Consider the following 27854-nt stretch of genomic DNA (forward strand, 5'->3'; position numbering starts at 1 on the left):
AGGAAATAACACTGAAAAAGACAGCATGACTTCCCATAATGACTAATAATTTACAAAACTAAAGCATTAAGTCCTATTACCTTTCTCTGAAAATTTTACTTTTTTACATTTCTGTGAAGAGTTACTACTACAATATTTTATCAAGTAATAGCACAATCCAAAAATAAAACACACAAAAGTCAGAAAGGATACATACAAATATGATTTATTTGCAAAGCTATTGTTTTATTTTTCCAGAAATGTCTTTATTAATTTCTTCACTATCCTTCAAGTCATGCTTAAAATAGATCTTTATTAGAGTTTTGTGGGTTGCTTACTCGGTTGAGCATCTGACCCTTGATTTTGGCTCCTGACTCTGGATTTTGGCTCAGGTCATGATCCCAGGGTCGTGGGATCAAGCCCCTGTGTCAGGCTTTGCACTGAGTATGGAACCTGCTCAGATTCTCTTTCTCCCTCTAGCCCTGTCCTCAACTTGTGCTCTCTCTCTTTTTCTAAAATACAAATAAATAAATAAATAAACAAACAAATAAAATAAATATTAAAAAATAGGTCTTTACTATAATTTGATTTGTGGTTTGGGTAATTGATAAAGTCTTAGGTTCTCAATTTTTATGTTTTTGAAATTAGTATTTACATGAACATTTAAACTCACGAACCCAAATTTATAGTGTATTTTGGTTTTTATATTTCTAGATCTCAAATTAGAAATAATCAGTCTATTACCACCATAATCAATTATAATTTATTATATTGAAAAAAGAAAATGTAAATAATATTGATGAATATAAATATTTAAGTGCAAGAAGCTAATTTGAGCTCCAAATATCAAAATAATTGGATATACTGGAGACCAGCTGGAAATACAAAGAATACTTCTCCTTGATATTGACTCTTCTCTAGATCAATAGTAGTTCCAAATGCAGTAAAAAGCAGACAAGATTTAACAGGGCCTAAATTATTAAGGGTAGTGCATTGTTTCTAGAGAGTTCATTAACAATCCCATCAATACAGCAGTCTTCATGGACGTTGGTAAGAGCTTCATGGAACATTTTAAAAGAGAATGAGATATCTCAAAGGACTGATCTTAGTTGAAAAAATTTAATTAGGTAAGAATAATTACATTAGTTAAATGAAACTTTTAATTGAAAACCTGTTGGCATTTTCTAACCTGCTTCTCAGCTTTCCCTAATCATTTATATTTAAAGAGTGAAGAGTTTCTCTACATGGTGTTTGAGAAACATCTAAACATTTTGGAATTTGTGTATAAAAGTTTAAATGAAACTAGAAATTGTGGGAGTAAAAACAGGATTTTCTGCTTGGGAAATGCTGCATTTTAAAGATATATGTAGAAGAGAAAAAAAATTATATAGAAATATTCATGGTAAATACATACAGTTCTTGGCAGTAATGGAAAATAGTCCTCTCCTAAAGATTTCACAATTGTAATGTTAAAACTCTGTGTACTGAATTTCATACCTTATAAAACTCTAAAAGCTTATAGGGATACATTGCTATTTGTAAAATTATTTTGTTGAGTGTTGTTAAGGAAAATGTTATCCATCAAGAGTTCTTGGAAAATTGAAAGCCCAAACTTGAATAATAGAAACATAAAGGGTCAATGAAAACTCTTTACTATCAAAATTAGCATAGATCACATTTTAGATTTTACTAAAGTGGTTCAAAATAGGTTAAATATTGACAGTTGTCAATAAATATTATGAAATATTTATTAAGTATTAAATAGTGACAGTTGTCACTAGTTTTTGGTTGCTCTTAGTTTAAGCCAGAGGTCATTGGTTTGATGAGACATAGACATTTATTCAAATTCACAAATTCACAGAGACATGAAGCAAAGGAATCTTTTAATTACTCATGTCATTAATTCTGGCCCAGATCATTCTTTGCTGAAACCCAGCAACACTCTCACCTGGTACTATCTTCTTCACTTGATTTTCAGAGCATTTAGTGAACTTGAATTTTCTTTCTAACTCATCAATCTGTGAGGCTGAAACCCATTCTATTCTTTTTTCCTCTCTCTCTCTCTCTCTTCTGTGTGCGTGTGTGTGTGTGTGTGTGTGTGTGTGTGTGTGTCTTCCCCTTAAACTCTTATCCCTTCTAGCCTTCATGGGGGCTGAATACCAAACAGGCAACTACAAAAATTCATATTCCTCTTAAGGATCTTTCATCATGCAGTTTCTGGTGTTTGCTTTCACTCAACTAATCTGCAATAGAGGAATGAATATCTCTGGTCAGTTAAAAAAAACGTGAAATACAGGCATATCCATGCTCTTACTGTGTAAAAGGGACAAAAGAAGATAAAATCCTGGGATCTTAGTGAATGAATTTGGATAGGACAAAAAGGGTTTTAGTTTTCCTCTGTAGAGGTTCGGGAGGCCAGGGTGGATTTTGACATGGATGAATAGTTTAGCAATGAGGTTAACCAACAAAGAAAATATAATGCAAGTATTAGAAGATTTTAGGGGCGCCTGTGTGGCTCAGTCGGTTAAGCGTCCGACTTCAGCTCAGGTCATGATCTCATGGTTAGTAGGTTCGAGCCCCGCATCGGGCTCTGTGCTGACAGCTAGCTCAGAGCCTGGAGCCTGTTTCAAATTCTGTATCTCCCTCTCTCTCTCTGAGCCTCCCCTGCTCACGCTCTCTCTCTCTCTCTCTCTCTCAGAAATTTAAAAAAAAAATTTAAAAAAGAAGATTTTATTGGGTACCACAAGACAATTGATAAAGGAAAGTGACTTTTTATTTCCCTTATTTATTAATTTATATAAAATGTTGATAGAAAAGTTTATCGAACAAGCACATAAAGCATAAGGAATTATGGGGGAGAAGATAGATAAGATTATGATTATATTGCATTGGGCAAAATAAAATCGGAAAGAAATGTAAGTTTCCTAGGAATATGAATGTAAACCATAAAACACCTTAAAATCCAACTGGTTCCAGCCCTTCTTCCTACAGATAAAGAACCTGAAGACTAGAAACAATACAAAGCAGATTTGTCTGATGTGCAAGTATATGTCCACCAGTGGCCCTTTTAGTAACAAATGCAAGATACTACAATACTTTACCACTTATATTTATTCTTAAATTCTAAACCTCTCAGGTAATGTGGGTGTATGCAGGATTGTGGCTTTTTATTTTTTGGATTTTTGTTTTTGAGCTCTGAGTGTGGCATTGGGTACACATAACATTTTATAGGGATCACGTTGTTGTTATATGGTAATTTCCTTCTCTCCTCTCCCTTTCAGAGCTTGGTCTGCTTTCTTGAACAGCATGAGTTCTGTTCCCTCATTTAGGGTAACAGTGGGTGCAGAAGGGTAGAAACATTATGCTTTCTAAACCAGTTCCTTGTTTTGGATCGTATCCATCTTGAAGAGATTACCGCTCTTCTGGTGATCATCATCATCATCGCCTAACACCTGCCTATGCACCATGTGCCAGACACTGTGCACACTGCTTTAATGTATTATCTCATGCAATCTGTGCGGGCCACGCAGCTGCTGGTAAAGAACTCTGTTTCCGAGTAGTACAATGAGCCTGCAACAGAGAAAGCATGATGGCAGCTGCAGTGTAACTGGGAGAATTGTCTCTGACAATTGGCTCCCGACTGGGTCTGAGGGCATTTCTTCTTCAGTCCCCTCAGTTCAGTTAGCGGCCTCTGCGCACCTGCTCTGGGCCGGGCAGAGTGCTGGGTGCAGTGTGCCAGCTGAATAAGCGAACACCAGCCTGCCTTCCCATGTGTAACCCTCAACCTTGCTCAGAAGGGTGGATGATTCTCTATCCCCTTTAGACTCATGCTGAGTGCACAAGGGAGCTCCAGACATCAGAATCCACCCTTTTCCCACTGCCCCTAATGTTCACATCTTCTCATTGAAGATAATATTTGTAGTTGTTTTTCTCCTGGAACTCTCTGGTTTTTAAAAGTGATTTTCCAACAAGTACAAGATAGGGCAGATCATCATTTTTTTAAGCCCAATTATAAAATGTGGAAACAAGACAAAGGGGATTTAATTTTTTATTATTTGTTTTAGTAAAGGATCAAGTCAATGAAAGAGCCAGAATTCATAAACTTAAATTCCATTTGTTAGACCATGCTGGTCTTTATGCTGTGCGCTGAACTTCAGGTGGGAATTCAGGAATGAGCAAAATCGGAGACATAGGAGTTCCAGAATGGCTCTGCCACCTGCCAGCTAGCATTCAGATCTCAGAGGGGACCTGCCTGCACTTATTTAATGGAAAGATAAATGTGTTCACGGAACTGTTACTATAAATTCATTTAGAAACGGGACAGAGGCTGTGCTCACATTCCTCCCAGGTCTGAGTTGCTGGCAGATCTGGTTCACTGTACCTCTGGGAGGTAATACATTCTAGCTATGTGGCAGAGTGTGATTGTTATTCAAAGTTTCCTAACACCAATTTCTTTTACAATTTAAAGAACTTTTCAGTTGAATTTGTCAAATTATTGAAAAATGCTTTTATACACTTACTATGGACATGGCAACACTACGCAGAATATTACAAAGATAGGCATGGTTATTACCTAAAAGATGCTTCTGGTCTAGAAAGAAAGAAAAAAAATGAAGAAACATAAGCAGTTTTATTAAAATTAGAGCATGCAATGAAGAAAGAAGATATAGATCAGTGATACTTAGTTTGGGAGGATTCTAGATACTTCTAGAATAAAATGAAGTCTATGAACTATCTTTCCAGAAAAACCCATGATCCCTCTTTAATTCTATATAGAATTAGGTGTTCTGGACCAAAATTGGCATACTATAAACTTCCCATATTTGAACTGTACAATTTTATAAGATTTGACATATGTTTGCACCCTGAAACCATTGCTAAATCAAAAATAGAAACATGTTTCATGTCACTCTTAAGAGTGATTGCATTTAAATGTAAGTTATTACATAGAACACTGGGTGTGTTCGGAATCTAAGCCAAGAGACCCAAAATACAAAAAGTGCGTAAGCAGAATGACATTGTCACAAATGTAAGTAGAGAAAATAAATTAGGAAAGGTTATGCTCCAAGTTTCCCCAGTAACAATTCAGTGTGGGTACCCAGAAGCCACACTTCTTGGGGAACAGAGAAATGCTCTTCTAATTGAAAAGAAAAATAAATATTTTTGAAAGCTGCTTTTGTGAAGTCTTTAGAATATCTGGGAGATTTTAATGTACTAATATTCCCTGGTATGTTTATATGGAGCTCAGAATTATTCACTTCTATTTGCTTCATGAAAATAAAAGCTGTGTTTAAATTTTTTGTAACTCCTATCTGTCCCAGAACTTTATAAAGGAGATGTTTAATGATGATGATTACATTACATTACATTACAGTGACCCAAAACAGAAAATAACATATGCAGTCAATGTGGACATGCTTGCTAATAACTACTCAGTATTAAATTCTTCTGTAAATGAAATCTAAATACATAGAAATGTTTTAACCATTCACAACATCTATGATTATTCTTGCCTTTATATATTGGAAAATGTTTCAATTATACATACAAAATAAAAATATTAAACAATGGTAATTTTTATCATTTGACTTTTTAAGAGTGTCTAATTTCCCTGATTCTTCAATTGTTTAAAATGTATAGTGGACTTTTCCAGAGCATAAGAGAAATATAAACTGTTCTTTCAATACTTGAAAGTCTCATCAGACTTGAGGTTACTTGAGATAAATGAAATCATACTGGGTGACTAAACCAGTTTCCGTGGTAATAGCTCAGCCATAGAAATTAGCATTTGTCAGTCTTCCACCTGCATTCCCTGCACACGCTCCATGCCCAAAAGTAATTAGACTAGGTATAAGATAAATCCAGCAATAAGTTAGTGAGATGGTTATTGCATATTTAAACTGTATGCAAAGGCACTTCTCATGATCTTTTCAAGACATCCATTTGGTGAGATCACTACAGTTTTATTGAAATGTGTAGGACTAAATTGCACAATTTTAAAGGTTTGCAATGCAAGTTTTTGGCTGACAGATATTCTTTGTAGGTTAACTAACTTATTTTGGAAAGAAAAATCAAGTTTCAATTCCAGTCTAGTCTGAGGTAGGTTCTCAAGGAGGCTCCTGTTAATATCAGTAGACACTTGACCTAGCAGTGAAGCTTGGAGGTTGGCACTTATATCTGTCTGTACCTACCTACTCTGCTCTTCCTTCTGGACTGTATTCCCAGGCCAAAGAGATATTCTAGCTTTCCAATAAGTGTGATCTATTTATATATAAGTAATTACTTTTAAAGTAGAGAAAATAGGACAGATTTTATCTTCATTGCCATTTTTTTTTCTTTGCCTAGTTTTTGTCTTTGTAGTTTAGGATGTGAATGACTCCAGCTCTATCTATCCTCCTTAAATGGATTTTAATAACCAAATTATTCCATTTTAATTTAATTGGTTAAATTATAGTTATTTTTAACCCAGAGGCTTTCTTTAGAGGTAGCTGTTCTACAAAAGAAAAAAAAAATCTGACTTGGAGCCAAATGAACTTTTATTTGAATATCAGCTCAGAGACATACAGTTTTTGGGACCTGAGGACATAATTGTCTGGTGTTCAGCAGAACCTCTAAAGATATAAAACCTGTTGCCATCAGTTTATCCCTCTTTGCCTTTCATAGTTTTAGTATGTCTTAGGAGAGGTAGTTGGTTATGATAGTTCAGAGTGGTTCCAAGAATTATGTTTTGCCTAGTCTTGTTTCTAAGTCCTATTTCTGCCAGAGTCTTGTTATGATAGCTTGGACAGTAGTTCAAAGAACCAAGCTTTGCCTGAAACTTATTTCCTGAGTCTTATTTCTCAAGGTGATGAGACCTTGAGAAAATTACTTTAACCTTGCTAAGCTTTAGTTTCCTTCTCTCTAAAATCAAAATAGTGGTATCACCGAAAACATAGTCTTGGTAGGATTAGAGGAAACAATGCACATAAAGACATTGACCCAGTTGTATGGTATAGAGTAAGCATGCAATACAATTTGATAGCAATAATAATATTATAAAACTGATTACAAAGTAATTAACCCATATATGTCCTCCACTTTTCTCCTATTCTGTCTCACTCCTCCCTTTTTTTTCTTCTTATTTTCCATCAAGAAGAAAGTCAAGGCAAGGGACTATAAAGTCAATATGAGAAGGTGAAACACTTAGAAAGAGCAGCTTAATCAATTTCTACCCTTTAGAGTTGTGAGAAATAGATGTCCCTTAAGCCTGATCTTTAATGCCACTCTAGGACCTTTTCCTTTTGAAAACCTCCTGAGCAGCAGCTGCATAGAAGAAATCTACTTCTTTCACACAATCATTCCTGGTTAATATTACTAACTTCCTAGCTAACCTATTATTGACCCAATCCAATACATTGATGTATCTCCTTTTTGTGAGTTTGTAATATCAATTCTCCAGAATTCTACATTTCCTTACTTTGCAGTCCATTTTTGTTATATATTTACTGTTTATAGAAAAATGATGTGGATTACAGATTCAAGGACTTACTGATATTTCTTGTATTTTGTAACTTCAAAAGCATTTAAACTATTTTGCTTTATTAAATATAGAGCTCTGAGCAAAAAAACAAGAGATAGATGTAAACTCTGCGTAGATTGTCTGGATTCAAATCCATCTCCACTTCACATGCTAGGAGCTTAGGCAAGTTACTTAACTGTTCTTTGCCTCAATTTTCTACTTGATACAAACTCAATGGATTTTCAAATGGATGATGGTTATAAGAATTAAAGGGAAGGACTTAAAGAGAATCCCTCATACATAGTAAATACTAAATGAGTGTTAACTATTTCTATTATTAGTATAAGATAAATTTTCAAGCATATGAAATCTTGTGACAATAAGAAAAACATTTTTGAAACACTAGAGTTTTCTCACAAATTTCCAAAGGTTAAAGAATTTGTATATATGTTGTTTTGCAAAGAAGGCAGTAAAATTGAGTCTGACAGGATATCAGGTGCATATGGAAAATAACTCCACCTTATTACATAAAACAACCAACTTAAAAGTAGGACAAAAATAAATAGAGAGTAGTGTCAGAAGTTTTATGTATTACTTTATCATAAATGAACATATTTTAAACTGGAAATAATTATTCAAGAAATAATTTGATCAGCAAATTAAGTAATTACAATTTTTTCATTAATACTTTTCTTATATTTAATAAATATTATATTTCTTTTTAAAATTTTATTTATTTTATATTTTAAATTTATTATATATTTATTATCTTTCTGTTATAATTACATTTAAAATCAAGGATCTTAAATAGTTTTATTATCAATTAATGTCTCCTCTGATCTTGACATTGGAATTATGTCAATTCAATTGACATAACAAGTTTTTTTAACTCTTAAATTGGTAAAATACTTTCATAGCATTGCCATTTTAGATAAGATTACTATTCTAGGACTTTCATATAAGTCATTTAAGATGATGTAAGTCAGTAAATCATGACAGGATGGTAGTAATATCATATTTATATCCTTTTAGCTATTTTTGTGGAAGTAGATAAAAATTTTCATCTTGAGAAGTATTGAATGGTATTCAGCAACTTTCTACCTTAAAAAAACTGTAGAAAAATCCATAAAAAGAAAAAAATTAAATTTTAGTAATTACTAACTTTCAAGAGTAAATATTGGTTTCATTTTAGTGTATTTTCTTCTTTGTAATCTGCTGTTATTGATATAACATGTAATATGATGGTAAAGTAATACTTGCTATGACGGGTTCCTGGGTGGTTCAGACAGTGGAGCATCTGACTTCGGCTCAGGTCATGATCTCACCATTAGTGAGTTTGGGCCCTGTGTTCGGCTTTCTGCTGACAGCTTAGAGCCTGGATCCTGATTCAGATTCTGAGTCTCCCTCTCTCTGCCCCTCCCCTGCTCATGCTCTGTCTCATTCTCTCTCAAAAAAAACTAAACATTAAAAAAAAATTAAAGAATACTAGCTATGAGCAGAAAATCTGTTTGAATCTGGACCTGAGTCTTAATAACTATGTGACTTTGCCTATAGTTACTTAATCTCTCTCAAAGTTGTTTTTGTTATTTGATGAATGGGAACAATAGTAGTGCTTTTATTAAGCCATTATTGTGAGAATTAAATTAATTAAACAGTACATAATGAAGTACATGAAGATATATAATAGTTGATGCTGGACATACAGCTTTTTATTATCTATATTTACACTTAACATCATATTACATGCAATTTCTCATCTAACTGATTATTCTTCAAGACACGGTTTTTAGTTATATAAAATATCATTGTGATTTTATTGTGTTTCCTCAATTTGAACATTCATTAGGTTTCCACTTTATAAATAAAAATAAATCCTGTATGTATATGTTGTTCTTATCTCTGATTTCCTTAGGGAAAATTCCAGAAAGAAATTACTGCCTTAAAAAGAACACAGTTATTTTTAAGGCTTCTTTTGCAAATTGCAAAATTGCCCTTTATCTTAGTAGTGAGTGAAAGTGTTCATTCCCCTCCACCTTTGTTAACAGTGATATGTTTTAAAAAATCCATTTTATTTTATAATCAAATGTGTCTTTCATAACTGTTTTTATGACCACCTGTGTGGTATATATGTCCCCTGAAGATTACTTCAGGCCAATGACAAATATCAGTCTAATCCTCAGGCTCATGATATATGCAGGTTTCAACTCCATGATTCTCATTTCGCTATGCAGCCATCAGAGTATGCAAAGGAGTCAGCTGGTATTTACAAAGTGAAGGTTATGAATCTGAGCTATATTCCCCAAAGATTTATGAACTATAAAATGGCATTATTATTATGGTTTGTCATTGCATTGTGCTCTTTAGCCGTCTTCCATTTTATGTGGTAAAGCTCCTTAGGATCCATTTGCATGAAAGCTACTGTGTGTACTCATTTTGTATTGTATTGTGGCAAACGCTATAATCTACAGGGTTCCTATTCATTTTGGAATTCATTTCACAGCTCACTAATTGTGTGAATGAGAAGAGGAAATATATGCTTTTACCCCAAAGCATGCCAAGCAGATGGCCCAAAGTTCATTGCTAGCAGTACTGTCAGTGTGGTCCTCTTCTGTAGGTAGTGAGCCTGGCATCGATCCGTCAAACACAATGTGTGGGTCCATTTAACACAGCCGCTGACAGTCACAGAGCCTCTGGTTTGTTATGACTTGTAAACATTTTATTTTTTATCATCAGCTTCTAAAGTGGTCATCATTTGAGCAGGTGCAAACACAGAATTCATATTCGTTTTACTTGAGAAGACAAAATGAACTTTTATTCATATGGAAATTTGGGGGAAAAGAAAACAGGACAGGGGATTAAGCTTAGTTTCTTAAAAAGGGATTAATACATGTATTGAGATTCAAAACGGTAGCATCATTTCTGAGATTGAATCTTTTGAAAAATTAAACTGAAGAAAAGATCAGGGGTTATATCTAAGCTTTTTAGGTAGATCTCCTTTCAAATCTCTTGTTCTTTCTATACAAGAAAATTGTTTATTTAGTTTTATATACAATATGTAATTTATGTAATCACTCAAAATGTTGCCAATTGTGTTCAGTGTGTGTGTGTGTTTGTGTGTGTCCGTGTGTGTGTGTGTATGTGTAGTAAGACAGAGTAATACAGAGACAGAGGGGGTGACAAAAAATAAAGTAACAAATGCCTTTACATATTGCCTACCTCATCAGAGATAGTAGGACAATATGAAATTGGGTAATTACTTCAGGAAAGGGAGGGTAGGTCAAATGTTCTAATGGAGCTGATGAAGTAATTGATAACAATACCTTATTTAAGAGAACCAGAGCATTGGAAATATTGTTTTCTTGCCTACATGAAGATGAACTGAGTATATATTTCTCTTAACACTTCTCTCCCCTTCCAAACCTTCTATCATGGGTTTCACGTATTGTATTGACTCCGTATTTTTTTTCTTGGCTTTTAGACCGATGCTGCCCTCATGTATGATGCCGTGCATGTGGTGTCCGTGGGCGTCCAACAGTTTCCCCAGATGACAGTCAGCTCCTTACAGTGTAATAGACATAAACCCTGGCGCTTCGGGACCCGTTTTATGAGCCTAATTAAAGAGGTATGTCAGGAGACGCACATCTGCCTATTCTCTTTCGTCCTCAAGGTGAATGATTTGAGATTATTTCAGGTTTATTAACAGGTGAACTTTTACTTTTATCTTTTAATTAAGCTTTCTTTCTTCCTCTGTACAAGCAAAATTAACATTTTTACTAAATGAAATGGAACAAAAGGAGGAAAATTACATGACAAATAAATGGCTATCTTTCAAAATATCTATGATTGTGTAAACCGATGAAAATCTGTGACCTATGATTTATGACACTGCTAGTTTTCACCTTCCTGGATCTTTATGTGTATTACTTTTCATTTATGTGGAGATACAGTTCAAAGAATGTTTGCTTATATTTTAGGCAATAATTTTTAACATGAATGCCATTTGCACTCCACTTAATTACACGTCTTAAGAATTATTATTTAGGAGTGCCTGAGTGGCCCAGTCAAGTTAAGTTTCCGGCATCAGCTCAGGTCATGATCTCATGGCTAGGGAGTTCGAGACCTGTGTCGGGCTCTGTGCAGACAGCTCAGAGCCTGGAGCCTGCTTCGGATTCTGTGTCTCCCTTTTTCTCTGCCCCTCACCTGGTCACACTCTGTCTCTCCATCTCTGTCTCTCTCTCTAAAAAATAAATAAACATTAAAAAAATTTTTTAAAGGATTATTATTTAGATCTATTGTTCCTAAATAATCATGTCTAGTTATTTTAATTATATGAGCAGTTCACACAAAACAGCATACCTTGATTCAGAAAATTATAAAGTTTACTTCATACTGAATCATTCAATCAATACTATGGCCATGTTGTATGGCCATTTATGGTTGTATTATATTGTATTGTATTAATTTCTGATTACAACTGTTATGGATATAGATAAAAAATGCCCATAGTGAGGAAAAAAAGTGAAAATTCTAAAGATCACACACACACATAAACACAATTCTTCCTAGTTATCCTTTCATAAAGAAAATCCCTTTGTCAGTTTAAGATACATTTTATTTGATTATAATAGGAGTTTTTGTATGAAACTGTAACTATGAAAGTTGAATCTTTGCTAGGAAAATCACAGGTATTGTTATCATATAAGATTTTTCTTAATGGTTTAAAAGAAATCCTCGGTTCATCATATATTATTCATCTTAAAAATAAATGTGAAAATGGGATCATAATTAAGAATCTCCATGTCCTAGGGATGCCTGGGTGGCTCACTCAGTTAAACTAAAGACTTGGGCTCAAGTCACGATCTTGTGGCTCATGAGTTCAAGCCCTGCATTGGGCTCTGTGCTGACAGCTTGGAACCTGGAGTCTGCTTCTGATTCTGTGTCTCCCTCTCTCTGTCTGCCTCTCCCCCACTCATTCTCTCTCTCTCTCTCAAAAATAAATAAAAAAAACATTTAAAAAATTAAAAAAAAAGAATCTCCAGGTCCTTGGCAAAGAATACTCATGAATTTTCCTTTTGTAATTTTTAACATATTCTCAGATAGGTGAAATGACACTCCCTGAATAATATGTAGTTCATTTATTTGTTTCACATTCTACGTTTATGTCTGGTTTGAAAAAGAGAGCTGCAAACATAGTGCACAGGTTTGGCTAGTTGAAGAATTGTTTTCTGAATGCAGCATCTGAGTACTGAAATGTGTGTCCAACAGTCATATAAGAAATAGTTGTAAGGAACTCACTATTGCATTTGTCATAAGGTATTGCTGAGGACCTTGTCCACTAAATCACACAGTGTGCCCCTTTATGATGACTAACAGGAGACATTCCTCTCAGGTTTCAGGACCAAGAAAAGCTGCTTATCCTGAACAGTTTTTTGTTTTAAATTATAGACCCTATATATTGTATTTAGATCATATTTTCTTCATTGCTTTGGTTTCTTGGAATTTCAGAGTTAAATTTGTGATTCAGTTTTATTAATTGTGAATTTTCACCTGATGAGCTTGTCCTTATGCTGCCTCTATAGCAGATTTGGTTTACTATTCTATGCTTCTACTTATGTACTTCTTTAATGTTTATTTATTTTTGAGAGGGAGAGAGAGTGTGACCAGAGGAGGGGCAGAGAAACAGGGAGACACAGAATGTGAAGCAGGTTCCAAGTTCTGAGCTGTCAGCACAGAGCCTTACTCAGTGTTCGAACCCACCAACCATGAGATCAGGAGCTGAGCAAAAGCCAGACCTTTAACTGTCTGAGCCATCCAGGTGCCCCAGTACTTCTTGTTCACATTTTCTATTTTTGTACTAATATGCATTTTTGTTAATCACCTGAGATTATTATTTGTGGAAAAGTTTGGTTTAACAATATATTTTTTCTTCCTTATTTGAGACCAGTTAAGACATGTTTAAACTTAGTGATGACATGTTATAATATGTATCCAGGTATGTATTATAATTTTTCTGATTTTTTTTGTAATTTATTAGCCTAAAACAATTTTAGAATCCCTATACATAAGTATAGAAATACATGGAGCCTAAGAAGTGTAGTCATAATCATATCCATTTGTAGTGCTTATTGAAATGTTACCTATAATCTGTTTTTTTTTCCTTTGGATCTCGGTATATATTCTTTCAAACATTATAGCTATAAGCATATATTACTAAAATTTTCATGTATGACTATTTTTCTAAACTATTTCTAAATTAAAAATATGGAAAGCATTAACTTTGTCTATGTAACCAACGTAAGAAGAAAACTTTTTATTTAAAAAAAAAGCTCAAAATTTGTTTACCTGTGATGGGTAAACCCATTGTGTAATTAGATTATTGTATTTCCACTTCCTACTACATGGAAAGCTCTTTTTACAGGAAGTATAGTTAGATATGAAGTAATTTTGATATATTTCTCCCAGTCTCACTTAAGGGAAAAGAAAGTAACAAATTCTAAGAGGAAAGCGCATAATTGAAGTTGTATAACATAGGTTTTCCTAAATTCAGTTTTTTCCTTATAATAAAATAAGTTTATGTTCATATTAGTCTAAATTTAGGAGTGATATTTTATAACAGTAATTCTGTTTGTAATCTCCAGTGAGACATTCACTATCTCATTTATTATAACAAGTAACTAAATTATTCTGTTTGCTAAAGGAAGTTTGCTATTTAAAACATAATCTTCATTTTTCATAAAAATTATATCTAGAAAATGGATTATTTAAAATGAAAAATTTATAATAAATTGTGTATTGTGACTAAGATAATTTCTGTAGAAAAAAATCCTCTAAAGTTCAGAAGAGAAAAAAATGTTTTAAAAATTAGTGGTGATGGGGATGGGGTGCCTGGGTGGCTCAGTGGGTTAAGCGTCTGACTTCGGCTCAGGTCATGATCTCATGGTTCGTGGGTTTGAGCCCTACGTTGGGCTCTGTGCTGATGGCTAGCTTAGAGTCTGGAGCTTGTCTTCGGATTCTGTATCTCCCTCTCTCTCTGACCCTTCCCTGCTCACACTGTCTCTCTCTCTCTCTCTCTCAGAAATAAATAAAACATTAAAAAATTTTTTTGAAAATTAGTAGTGATGTCAATTTAGGAGAAGAAAATAATGTTTCTTATGTTTTGTGTGAAAAAATGTTTTGTCTTCTTTATTTATTTACCTCCCTATTTCTTTCCCTATAGGCACATTGGGAAGGTCTCACAGGCAGAATAACTTTCAACAAAACCAATGGCTTGCGAACAGATTTTGACTTGGATGTGATCAGCCTGAAGGAAGAAGGTTTGGAAAAGGTACCTGAGTCATTCAGTTTATTTCCTTTAATTATTAAGTGAAACATATCTTATTGAATAAATAGGGAAATATTCCCTCTATTAGCCAGATTTCATTGACATTTAACTTTATTGAATAACTCTTAAGAACACATCTTCAATTTGTTATATAGAATATAATAATTGAGAGTTAGTATTCAAGGATAATAGGTGTCTTAAGACAATTAAATATTTTATTTTCTCACCCAAGTTTTTCTTATACCTTGAAATGCATATAATCTTTATTGACATTAAGATTTAAAACAGTAATTTAAAATATTTATACTTGTGTTTGCATAGGCCTTCCTATTTGGAGCAGGTTATAAAAAAAGGATTACATACAGAAGTATGTTTCCATAGCTGGGTCGTGTTCATGTGAAATGTCCGAATTCATGTACACAAAGCAAATTAGGTATGAACATAAATACATTATACTAGTCTATCTTGATTTTGTTTCTGGGGATTGAGGTAAAGTATAGACAAGGAGTACAGAATTTGGGTATGTGCTTACTATAAAATATATCATTGTAAGTATATTTGTGATTATATTTGTAATGCCTTTCTTGTTAGTATAAACCGTGTAAAGGAAATATTACAGAATCCTTCCCTAGGCTCTAATGTGAATTATAGACAGACTCTGAATGTCAAGGTTGCCAAGTACATGTGATGGTCAGCCATATTGATAAGCTATACATGTTGCCTTGTGATTTCAAAAATATTTTGTAAACTCCTCTGAAATTTGAAATTTTGCTTTCATTAATTACACACAATCTTCATCTTCAAGGGGCTTTTTTTTTATATAGAGTGATCAGATAACACATTTGTGAATAAATACAATAGAAAAGAGTTTCAAGCTTTAAAAGAGCGATGAAAGACTTTCTGACAAAGGATATAATTAAGTATAGAGTCATAGTATATGAAGTACTTTGAACTGGCCTTTGAATAACGGAGAATTATTGATTAGTAGAGATTGAATCATTGCAGAAAGAGGTAACAATATGGTGAAAGACATAGCATAGTGTTTGATTTGACATGGGTATATGTATACACACACACGCACACACACACTCAGTAGGAGATAGAGCTAACATGCTAGATTTTAGTCATAAAGTGAGCACCATGTTGAGGTGTTTGCAATGTATACAATACAAATTCAAAGAGAGAATAACCTGGAAGCCTATGGGATGCGTGGAAAGATATTATAGTTTGACATTATTTTAATATGGAGCCATGAAGTTAAAACAATTCTGATAGTTGGAAGTGAGAGGTAAAGAAACAATGACAGAAGACAGAAACTGAATTTTCCACAGTGTTGTTAGTTCAAGGAAGAACAGAGCATTGGAATTATCCTTTTAATGAGTAATGGAGGAACCAGGTGGTAAAAGTAGGAGGAGCCACTGATAAAGGAATAAATCAAAGATTGATGAAGAAATTAGTGGGGGAAAATATCATTAGAGAGAAATTGGAAAAAGAAATCTGAGAAGGCATGTAAGGTACTGCTGTTGATGAAGGCACATTAAAGAGAAGGGGGATTAAAAGTTCAAATCAAAGGCTTTCAGTATCTTCAAAAATTAGTATATAAACCATCAGCTAAAAGCAGTTGGTGGGATTTAGATTGGTCAAATCTTAAGAATAATGGGAATTTTTTGGAAATGCCATTGCGATGGACTTGACTTTGAGTAGTAGGAGTAAAGTGCTGCTAAGTAGCAAAATGTACTCATTGTTTTTTTTTTTTTAACTTAGTAGAATGGTTAAGAGATCAAGGTATGGATTCAAACAGAATTGGGCTCAAATCCTTGTTCTGCCATTTACTATTTATGGACAAGTTTCTTACTCTTTCTAAAATAGAGTATCTTCAACTGCATCAGGGGTGATGGCAGTAGCTAGTTTATGAAAACTAATGAGTCTTGCTAACTTCTACTTTTCCTGAAAAATATAGTTACCAACCCATAGATGTAAAGACAGAGTTCCTACCTTGAGAGAGTTCACAGTTTGGAAGGTTCAACAGATGTGATCCAAGAAGTTTAAATTACAATTACAATTCTGTCACAAGTGTGTGAATGTCACCCTTCCACCCAAGTTCTCTGTGCCAAATTCTTCATCTCAAAAATTGTACAGTGCAAAGGGCTTCCCTCTGGGACAGGCTGAAGTGAGAATATCATGCCCTCTGAAAGAACCTAGAAATACAATCTTTATAGGTGTCAAGGCTAGGAATTTAATTATCCTCAATTCTATTTTACCGTGACTACGTGAGGAAAATGAACAAAACATGTGAAAAATGTTGTTTTTATCCATTACTTCTCCTCATGCCTACTACCTTTTCCTAGCTTTATCTTGGTCATCTTTGTCCAACAAACTTCATTTATTCATTTGATCTTCTAACAAATAAAGAGTGAACCTCTATTTTGTTCCCTCATGAAAGTTATATTCTAGTGAAGGAAACCTGCCAAATATAAATAGACTCGTGAAAGTATAATATAAGATTATGCAGTAATTCTTAAAAGTAAAGACGACTTCTTTATATGTTATTAAAATCATCAATTTTGGATCGCTTTCTGGAAAGTGAACCTTAGGACTTAAACAGTTAATAGGAAGAAGCCCCTGCTTCACATACTAACAACCATGGAGCAGATAAACCAGGAAGGAACAGGTTTGTTTCCAACAAACAGAGAGAGGTGAGGCATGCTCAGGGAACTGAGTTTGGGGTTGAAATGCAGCTAGGAACACATCTTTTTCACTTAGTGCCCAGAGATCAAATTGAATTTTTTCTGTGGGACCTTGATTAGAGCCCATCCCATTTAGCCATTGTCTAAGAAGGGTCACTAATACTGCACACACAGCCCATTGCATCTTTCCATACAAGCTCTTCAGTACATGGGAGTGCCTGGAGAATAAGAATAAGATTTGGCTACCTCAGGCAATGGGACAGTTTGTTTTCTTTAAGAGCCTTGTATTCAGTACTCAAGAATAGGAAAAGGAATATAAGAATAAGTAGTTTTCCCAGTTTGAATTCTTACGGTCAGTTCAAAGACCATATTGTGTATTCTACTACCAAAATATGCTTAGAATCCATCTATATCTTTCCAAGTCTATTGTTGCAATCATAGCCAGGGTACCTTTCACCTGGACATCTCCATCAGAGCCCCAATAAGCCTCCCTGTTCTACTCCCCCTTACAATTCATTCTTCACACAACAGCAGCCAGAGCAATGCCTTTAAACATAAATCGATCCATGTCATTGCTCTGTTTCAATCCTTTCACTTATTTCTACTGCATTTTGATTAAAATCCCAATATAATTTACAAAGTACTGCCTAACCCCCTGCCGGAGTCCAGCTCCAGCCAGTCCAGGGTTCCCTGAAGGATGGATGGTGTCGGCAAGAATGATGAGAGAGCCCAGAGATTCTTCCTAATCACCAGGCAGGCATCTCTGTCCTGTTGGATTTGGTGTCTTTATTTATAGGTCAAACGATAACATGACATCAGAAAATGGAATTTTTACAATGGATAATTCTCTATGTACGATGCTTTGGAAAGTGTACAGAAACAGGTTTTATAGAAGCATTCTTGTAGAACTACTTCAGTCATAGTGAGGTTGAGTAAATCTTACAACTAAGAAAATAACAGGGTATTCTTAGTGAAAAACAGGATAACATACACATTTGATTAAGTCAATAATGCTAAGATTAAGTCATAGGTTAAGTTGTATATAGATAGGCTAGGAGTCATTCTGTCTGTGTTACAAAAGGAAAAATGTCTTCGAGCTGGTTAATAAGTTGCTTGTGCAAACTTTTTTATTTGATGTTGAATGCATAAACACCACAGGGGCCCTAAATGTGTCAGCCTTTGTATTTGGGTTTACGTTTTAACTAGTCTTATCCATTCTTATAATAGATGCCAGTGTAAGAGAAGGTATTTGTAGAATGTAGGCTTTGGGGAAGGGACTGCTATACATCACCAATTAGCAAAGGTATATGTAGTAACTTATGTTCTGCCCTTCTCTGTTTTTTATCTCTAAGTTAGACTCTTTATCTCTGGGCCAGAATTAATTGTAACTCTTGTGTTCTTAACCCCCCTTATTATCTATGTCTTAGATCTACAAGGCCCATAGGAAGAGCCTTTTGACAACATCTACAGCGCTTTTATCTAAAATCTCCTTTGTAGGGGCAGGAATATGCTTTTCCTTATGACGTATCTGTGTGGGGAATATCAGTCTTATTTGGAATATCGTGAGGCCTGGTCAATACCAGCAGGCTCATTTCCAACATAAGCCAGTAGTAGCAGAAGAAGATACCAGTTTTTGCTTCTCATGGCAGGAGCTGTGCAAATGCTGCCATTTCCTCACTGTGACTGTGTCATCCAGCAAGGCTAGTGCAGCTCCCAGCACAACCCCCCCCAACTCTCATAACCATCTCAGATGTTTTTTTATGTTTTAAGTACATGGGCTTTTGTTCCTTTTTTTCACAGACACAAAGCTTTCTCTATGACTTTGACAGTAGAGTTTTCCCAGCCTGAAAAACCCACCCCTAGCCCTTTGCCTGGCTAACTCTTACTTATCTTGCGGGATGGGGGGGGGGGGGTGTCACAGATTAAATCTTTCTTTCTTAGATAGACATACCATAAGCCTAAACAATTTAAGTTTCGAATAGAGCCCTGTGCTTTTCCTTCCTGGCACATATTACAATGTGTTACTATGTATTTATGTGTACTTTTAAGAAAAAAAATGGCTGTGTTCCTAGCCAGTCCTATTAGTTAGAAAAAAAATTGCCTCCAGTCCCACTATTTATATATTCAAGGCCTAGCAAAGTCTTTGGCACAAAGTATTTCCTCAAAAAATATTGACTATTGAATGAATGAAGGGTCACCATGAGAGTCATAAGAAATACTTCACATAGGATGCTTATTCAAGTGTCTGGTGCAAAGTGATTTTCTTATGTTATAGCATTTAAAATAATTTTTTTTCCAGGTTTTCCCCACACTTACACAGTTAGAACAGAGAAATCTAGTAGTTAGTCAATGGGCTGGGTTTGTGAGTCAAGTGTTCAAAGGGTACAGTACTTTAGAGTTCAGGAGAAGGCAACACTGAAGTCTGAGCTTATAAGGATGCATAATGCACCCTACCTACTGAAGTTTAATCTTGACATTCTAATTCTATATCAAAGAGTAAAGATGATTATTCTATTTACATTAGTTTCCTTTTTTCATCATATAAGTTTATGGTATGGAAATAAACAAAGACCACTTAAATGAGAACAAACAGAAGTTATTCAGAGTTTGCTGTAGCCATCATCACTTGCATTTGGCAGAGATGAAAAGGTTGGCAGGTCAATGGAAAAGCTTTATAGTAGACAAAAAGACCTCAGATGTGCTCTGATTGGAGATTGTTGACAAAAGGGAATGAAGTGGGCTAATGAGAAGCAGGGCGTTTTGGGTGAATGTTGTGGAGGGTTTTTTGAGCTTCTCTGGTTAATCCTAAGTTGGAGTGGTGGCAAAACATAAGGAAGCTGGGGTTTATTGAATAAATCTTGACCATTTTGGGCAGGTGTTGTAGAGGTTGTAGTTTGGCTTCCCACGTTGTTTGCTCCAGAGGCTCAGGGTCAAGTTCTATTTTCATACATGGTCAAACTGTTGTCTATTTGTATATGTAGTCTGTCAATGAAATTACTGAAGTCACTCTAAAGAAAAGGAAGAAACAGCAAAAATAATAAGGTTAAGAAAAATCAACTTTAGGAAAATAAAAATGTCTTCATAACTGACAATAAAAAGAGGTTTTTTAGTTTATATATTTTTCTTTGAATATGCAACTAGGATATGATTTACCACTGGAAATGGCTTACCTTACTTACCTAGTCCCTTGAAGCTTATCTATGTCCTTAGGAAAGACCATGTTTATTTGGAACAATATACTTTATTAAATGGCATAACATGTTAAGAAATATTAAGATATTTAGAATATAAGGTCACAAGAGTTCTGTTTAGAGCAAAAACAATAGGAAGCTTTTACATAAGATAGGTTTGAGTTGAGCTGATGACACTCCATGATAATAGTGCATTTCCATTGCAAGGTGACTTATCCAGAGGCCATTTTTTGGAAAATAACCCAATTTTCAAAAAAATTTTAAGAAACTACAATGCAATAATAAAATCACTTATATACCTGAAACTAGTATAACACTATACATTAATTATACCTGAATTAAAAATAAATAAAATAATAATAGAATCAGTTAATCCTACCACGTTATTGAGTTTTCTTACCAAATGTGCTTTGTGACTACTATGTATGTTATGTGCTCTCTAAAACAGAAAACCAAAAAATAAACAAAAAAGATCTCTGTTCAAATGAATTTTTATTGTACTAGAGAATATTAGTTTCCCAGTAGAGGTGTTAAACTAAAATCATTCTTGTGTAACCCTCATGGTTTTTTCTAGCATCAAACTTTGCTGTTTGTTTTAGTTATTTTGCTGATGCCCTCTTGAATGTAATATTTATGTTAAATATTAAAATATAATTTAGAGAACAGAATTTTCTGTGTCCTCAGTGGAAAGAGTCTAATCTTTACAAAAATTGGCTTTGTGTTTTAATTTTATATTAATTTTGAAGAAAACCACAAGGCTAAAATCAATACATTTCTCTGGGCAGAGATGGTACTAAGAAGCCTGGAAGTGTTTAGGACTATGAAGAATAATATGGCGTTTGCCTCAGCATGTTATAATAAAATCAGCTTCTAACTTATATATCCTTAGGGCATATTTTGAAAAAAAAAAAACAAGGAGCCTGGGTGGCTCAGTTGGTTAAGTGTCCGACTTCGGCTCAGGTCACGATCTCACAATTTGTGGGTTCAAGCCCCGGGTCGGACTCTGTGCTGACAGCTAGCTCAGAGCCTGGAGCCTGCTTCAGATTCTGTGTCTCCCTCTCTCTCTGACCCTCCCCTTCTCACGCTGTCTCTATCGCTCTCTCTCAAAAATAAATAAAACATTTAAAAATTTTTTTTAAAAAAGAAAAAAACCCAAATGACTACAAAAGGCCATTGTATGGAATCTATGCTTGCCAGTTTCTACAAAGTTAAGAATTTATATATATATATATATAAATAATATAAAGCATGATAATCCATACTTGCAAACTTTTATAGTATAAATTTATCATATTTTACTTTCAAGTGAAGCTTCATTTCAACTTTTGACATCATTTTTTTCAGAATATTTACTGCTTGCATTTGGGCCCACTTGTAGAAACTGGTTTCAGAAATCCATAGGCTTCTTACTGAAAACTCAAATATTTTTACAACATATGGAGAGGGTGAGAATTAGTAGTGAAACCCTGCCTGCCTGAATTTACAGGCATAGATGTTCTATGATCAGAACACGTTTCAAATTGCTTTTAGAAAAATTTTTTGTAGAACATATATATTTTTAGAACAAGTGGTAATTTCTATAGAAGTCTTTACTATTGACCTTTCTCTTGCCTGTAGAATCCTGTACTCATTAACTCCCTATGAAAAGGTGTCTGAATGGAATTTACAGTCTTCAAAATTTAGCTAAGTGTGAAAATCCACACTAGATAGGTGAGAACTATTTCTTTGATAGATTTCTAGATATCTGATGCATAGCAGTTTTTATCTATCTCTCTTTGATGGCATTTGATACATATATCCTGGTCGCTATGACAACAATGACCCCCAACTTTCCCAAGAACTGAGATTTCTTTTGCTTGTCTGTAAGAAAGCAATGCTAATGATGATATTGATAGTAAGAAATGTGTTGTTTGTTCTTAAAGAGCAAAAATACATCCTAGGCAGGATCCAAGCCTCATGTTTTTCTTTGGAGATGTTAACCATTTAATTTGTCTAACTCTTATTTAGAATTCATTATATGCCCTATCTCACAACTTTACTGTACTGATATTTTTGGGCTGTGTGTCAGCAGGTTTATAGTCACTATTTTGCTTGATAACTTTTAACCTTCAGTGTGGTAAAATATTGAAAATATTTACAGATGATACTTATGTTTGGAAATCAATAGGATTATTTTATTTGCGAGCACCCAATTTCTTGTTTTGGCCTATCAGAGAATACCAGATATTGACTTTTTTTCTTTCAACTTCTGAATTTGAATTAAGCATGTATAGTAAACATAATTTTTAAAGCATTTATTTGATTTTATTGTGATCTCTGAACTACATTTTTATTCTTGGAAAAATAGCCCTTAATTAATTGAACGTTACCACATTGTTATATTTGAGAACAGTTAATTCATTGATTCAAATTTTGTTAAAAAAATAAAAATATTACCTGTCTCTCTTTCTTAATATTTATGATTGTCTCTCCCTGAGACAAAAATAAAAATCTTGAAGGTGAAAAACTATGATTATATTAGTCATCCTTTCTGTGAGATGATTATATACTTATTGAGTTACTGTACTCATATGAATATTGTAGTTCTCAAATGGTGAAATTCCAGCCTCTATGGAAACTGGTGGATAGATAGTATTAGGAAAGTAATTGGGAGGTAACTGAGGGGTTCTCTGCATGGTCCTCATAAGTCAAATCCCTTATGCATGAAGGTAGTCAGTTCCCAAGTAATTGTTCTTTACTATGAATTCTTCCTGTCAGGAAGCAGATAGGCATTGCTGTGAGATGGTTCATGTTTATCTTAAAGACATCAGGTGCCAATTCCTTTTTAAGTGATCTGTTACTATGTAGCCCAATAAAAATACACAATTGTCAATTATTAGTGGTACTTTTACTGAACAGTAATGCAAATAACTAGCTCTACTTTTAATTTAAAAATTCAACATTGGAAGGGGTGAGGTATGTAAGAGAAAAAGTTCTCTAATTTGCCTGCGACACTTAGCAAAACAACTACTGTGTCAAAAACACTGTTTTCACTATTCTGTATCCTACATATAGGCTTGTGAACCTGACTTTGTAAATTATCTAGAAAGTATGGGTATACTAGTTAATAGAGATATGTACAGTCTGCCACTGTACATTTGATCAGTTGGAGAGAATATTCATCTCCCAAATATGAAATTAGCAATTAAGGTCAATACCTTATGCTTTCCATTTCTTAATACCTTCAAATAGTACTATCAGGGGTGTCCCTTCTTCTAAAAGGAATGGCAAATATCATTTAGGCAAGCTATACTTAATGTGTCATATGATTGGAGGCGACTAATTATTGAGAATACTTTTAAAACAAACATTTTATGGTAGAGACTCCGCATTGTGCTAGGACTGTTTTAAACATAGTATTTAGAACATTTGTCTTATTCCTGATGATTAAAGATGTTGAGAACATTTTCATGTACTTGTTGGCATTTCTATATCTTCTTTGGAAAAAAGACTATTCAGATTTTCTGCCCATTTTTATTTGGATTGTTTGTAGGGTTTTTTTGCTGTTGAGTTTATGACTTCTTTATATATTTTGGATATGAACTTTTTTATGACATGTATAATTTCAAAATATTTTCTCTCATTCAGTTGGTTGCCTTTTCATTTTATTGATGGTTTCCTTTGCTGTGCAGCAGTTTTTTAGTCTGATGTAGTCCCATTTATTTTGACTTTTCTTACTTATGCTTTTGGCATCAGGTTTTAAAAATATTGCCAAGACATATATGTCAAGGACCTTACTGCCTATGTTTTCTTCTTGGAGTTTTAAGGTTTCAGATCTTATATTCAAGCCAATCCATTTTGAATTACTTTCTATGTATGGTGTAAAATAGTGGCTTAGTTTCAGTCTTTTGCATGTGGCTGTCCATTTTTTTTATTGCAGAGACTGTGCTTTCCCCATTGTATATTCTTGACTCCTTTGTCATAAATTAATTGACCGTATATATGTGGATTTATTTCTGGACTCTCTGTTTTATTCCACTGATCCATCTGTCTGGTTTTTTTTTTTTTTTTACACCAATACCATACTGTTTTAATTACTATAGCTTTGTAGTATAGTTTGAATTCAGGGAGTGTGATGCCTCCAGTTTTGTTTTTTTCCTCAAGATTACTTTGGCTATTTGGGGTGTGTGTGTGTGTGTGTGTGTGTGTTTCCATATAAATTTTAGGGTTATTTACTCTATTTATTTCAAAATGTCACTGGAATTGTGATAGGGATTGCATTGAATCTGTAGATAGCATTGGGTAGTGGAGCCATTTTAACAATATCAATTCTTCCAAACCATGATCATGGAATATCCTTCCATTTATTTGTGTTTTCTACAATTTCTTTCATTAATGCCTCATAGGGACTTTTTTTTTTGGGGGGGGGGGGCTTGTGTATAGTTAATGCACAATGTTACATTAGTTTCAAGTATACAACATAATGTTCAACTTCTCTATACATCATGCTATCTATGCTCACCACAAGTGTAACTACCATCTGTCACCATACAACACTATTATATTATCATTGACTATATTCTGTATGGTGAACCATTTATACCTTTGACTTATTTATTTCATTACTGGAAGCCTATATCTGCCAGTCCTCTTCACCCATTTTGCCACCCCGTCCCCACCCCTTATTCCCTCTGGCAACCATTACTTTGTTCTCTATGTTTATAGTTCTGGTTCTGCTTTTTGTTTCTGTATTCATTTGTTTTGTTTTTAAGATTCTACATGTGAGTGAAATCACATGGTATTTGTCTTTCTCAGTCTGACTTATTTCACTCAGCATAATACTATTATGATATAATACATAATAGTTGTATGAATGTATGTATGCGTGTGTGTGTGTGTGTGTGTGTGTGTGTATAGGACAGCTACATGCAAAAGCTGTATACACACACACACACACACACACACACTTTATCCTTTCATCTATTGTTGAACACTTAGACTGTTTCCATATCTTGGCTATTGTAAATAATGCTGTAATAAACATAGGGGTGCATATCTTTTTGAATTAGTGTTTTCATTTTCTTAGGGCTAATACCAAGTAGTGGAATTCTTGAGGAAACTGCATACTGTTTTCCACAGTGACTGACCAATTTACATTCCCCCCAACAATGCACAAGAGTTCCTTTTTCCTCGACATCCTTTTCAACACCTGTTATTTCCTATCTTTTCGATTTTAGTCATTCTGACAGGAGTAAGGTGATATCTCATTGTGGCTTTGATTTGCATTTCCCTGATAATTAGTGATGTTAAGCATCTTTTCATGTGTCTGTTGGCTATCTGTATGTCTTCTTTGGAGAGATGTCTATTCAAGTCATCTGCCAATTTTTAATTGGATGCTTGTGGGGTTTTTGTTTGTTTTGATTTTGATGTTGAGTTGTATAAATTTCTTTACTCATTTTATATATTAACCCCTTATTGGAAATAATGCTTGCAAATATCTTCTCCCATTTAATAGGTTTAGTCTGTGTTTTGCTGATGATTTTCTTCACTATGCAAAACCTTTTTATTTTGATGTAGCCTCAATAGTTTATTTATTATTATTTTATTTTTAGTTTGTGTCCCTTGCCTTAGAAGACATATCTAGAAAAATGTTACTTCAGCTGATGTCTAGAGAAATTGTTGCCTGTGTTCTCTTCTAAGATTTTTTTATGATTTCAGGTCTTACATTTAGGTCTTTAATCAACTTTAGTTTATTTTTGTGTATAGTGATAGAAAGTGGTTCAGTTTCATGCTTTTGCATGTAGCTGTCCAATTTTCCCAGCACCATTTATTAAAGAGCCTGTCTTTTCTCCATTGTGTGTTCTTGCCTCCTTTGTCATAGATTAAATGACCATATAAGCATGGGTTTATTTCTGTGCTCTCCTATTGTATTCCATTGATCTATGTGTTTGTTTTTGTGCTATGTCTTATAGTTTTCAATGTACAGATATTTCACCTCCTTGGTTAAATTTATTCCTAGTTATTTTATTCTTTTTGATGCAAGTATAACTGATATTTTTAAAAATATTTCTTCCTGATAGTTTATCAGTGTATAGCAACATAACAGATTTTTGTATATTGATTTTTGTATCCTGAAATTTTACTAAAATTGTTTATTAGTTTAATAGCTCTTTGGTGGAGTCTTTAGAGTTTTCTGTACATAATATCATGCCGTTTGGAAATAGTGAGAGTTTTACTTCTTCCTTCTCTATTCAGATAACTTTTTTCCTTGTCTCATTGCCATAATGAGGACTTCCCGTACTGTGTTGAATAAAAATGGCAAGAGTGGGCATCCTTGTTTTGTTCCTGATCTCAGAGGAAAGGCTTTTAGCTTTTTAGCATGTAGTACAATGTTAGCTGTAGGCTTGTCAAATATAGACTTGATTGTATTGAGACACATTCCCTCTTATACTACTTTGTTGAGACTTTTTATCACTCTACTGAAAACAATTCTGTGAGGTAAAGAGTGCTTAGATATTTTTATTTGATATTGGAACTGAAAAAAGTACTGTAAAGACTTGATTAAATCATATAATGAAAAAAATTGTGTTCTGAAAATAGATTAAAACAGAAAAAGATTGTCTTGACTTAGCCATGTTTCTTGTGATTAAAACAAAATGAACCAAAAGACTCAATGGTAACAATAGAAAGTTTTGAATTCTATATTCCCTGTAGACTTAAAATCTAGGGATAGTGCAAAATATTTTGATTTAAATTTTATGTCACTGAAATTTTTGGAACCTTATAATACTCTGCTCAGAAACTTTGATTTATAAAAGGGAATACCTAATATTTATGACTGTAGGAAATTATGGATTCATTACCATGAAGCAGGACCCCTCCCTTCAAATAGTACTAGAAAAGCAACTGACAGAGAATGAAACAAGATAAATATATTTAGGTGAGTGGACATTTAGCTAAATTATTTTTTATAGAAATAATCATAGAGGATGGTGATAAGTGAAATTGGGAATGTTTTGTAGTAGTGATTTGAATAGAAAGTTGAAAAACTGACCAGTTTTGAGGATGTCATTAGGCAGATGACAGTAGGAAAATGATGTTTGCCAGTGCTTTGGCTGGTAGAATTACCCATCTGAAAAATCTAGCTATGTAGCCAATGGTGAAAAAAAAAAAAAAAAAAAGGAAAGAAAATCTAAGAG

The 27854-nt window shown here is 34.0% G+C and overlaps 1 protein-coding gene across 1 annotated transcript in view; it reads left to right on the forward strand.

The window, feature by feature from the left end:
* Positions 1-27854, forward strand: part of GRIK2 (glutamate ionotropic receptor kainate type subunit 2) — a 397494-nt gene that overhangs the window by 134963 nt on the left and 234677 nt on the right. Inside the window, exons 7-8 of the mRNA XM_039244665.1 lie at positions 10956-11099; positions 14694-14801. Of these exons, the coding sequence (XP_039100596.1) occupies positions 10956-11099; positions 14694-14801 (252 nt within the window). The remainder of the gene's footprint in view (positions 1-10955; positions 11100-14693; positions 14802-27854) is intronic.

Source organism: Hyaena hyaena, unplaced genomic scaffold (assembly GCF_003009895.1).
Source record: "Hyaena hyaena isolate Hyena2069 unplaced genomic scaffold, ASM300989v1 scaffold_249, whole genome shotgun sequence".
NCBI classification, from domain to species: Eukaryota; Metazoa; Chordata; class Mammalia; order Carnivora; family Hyaenidae; genus Hyaena; species Hyaena hyaena.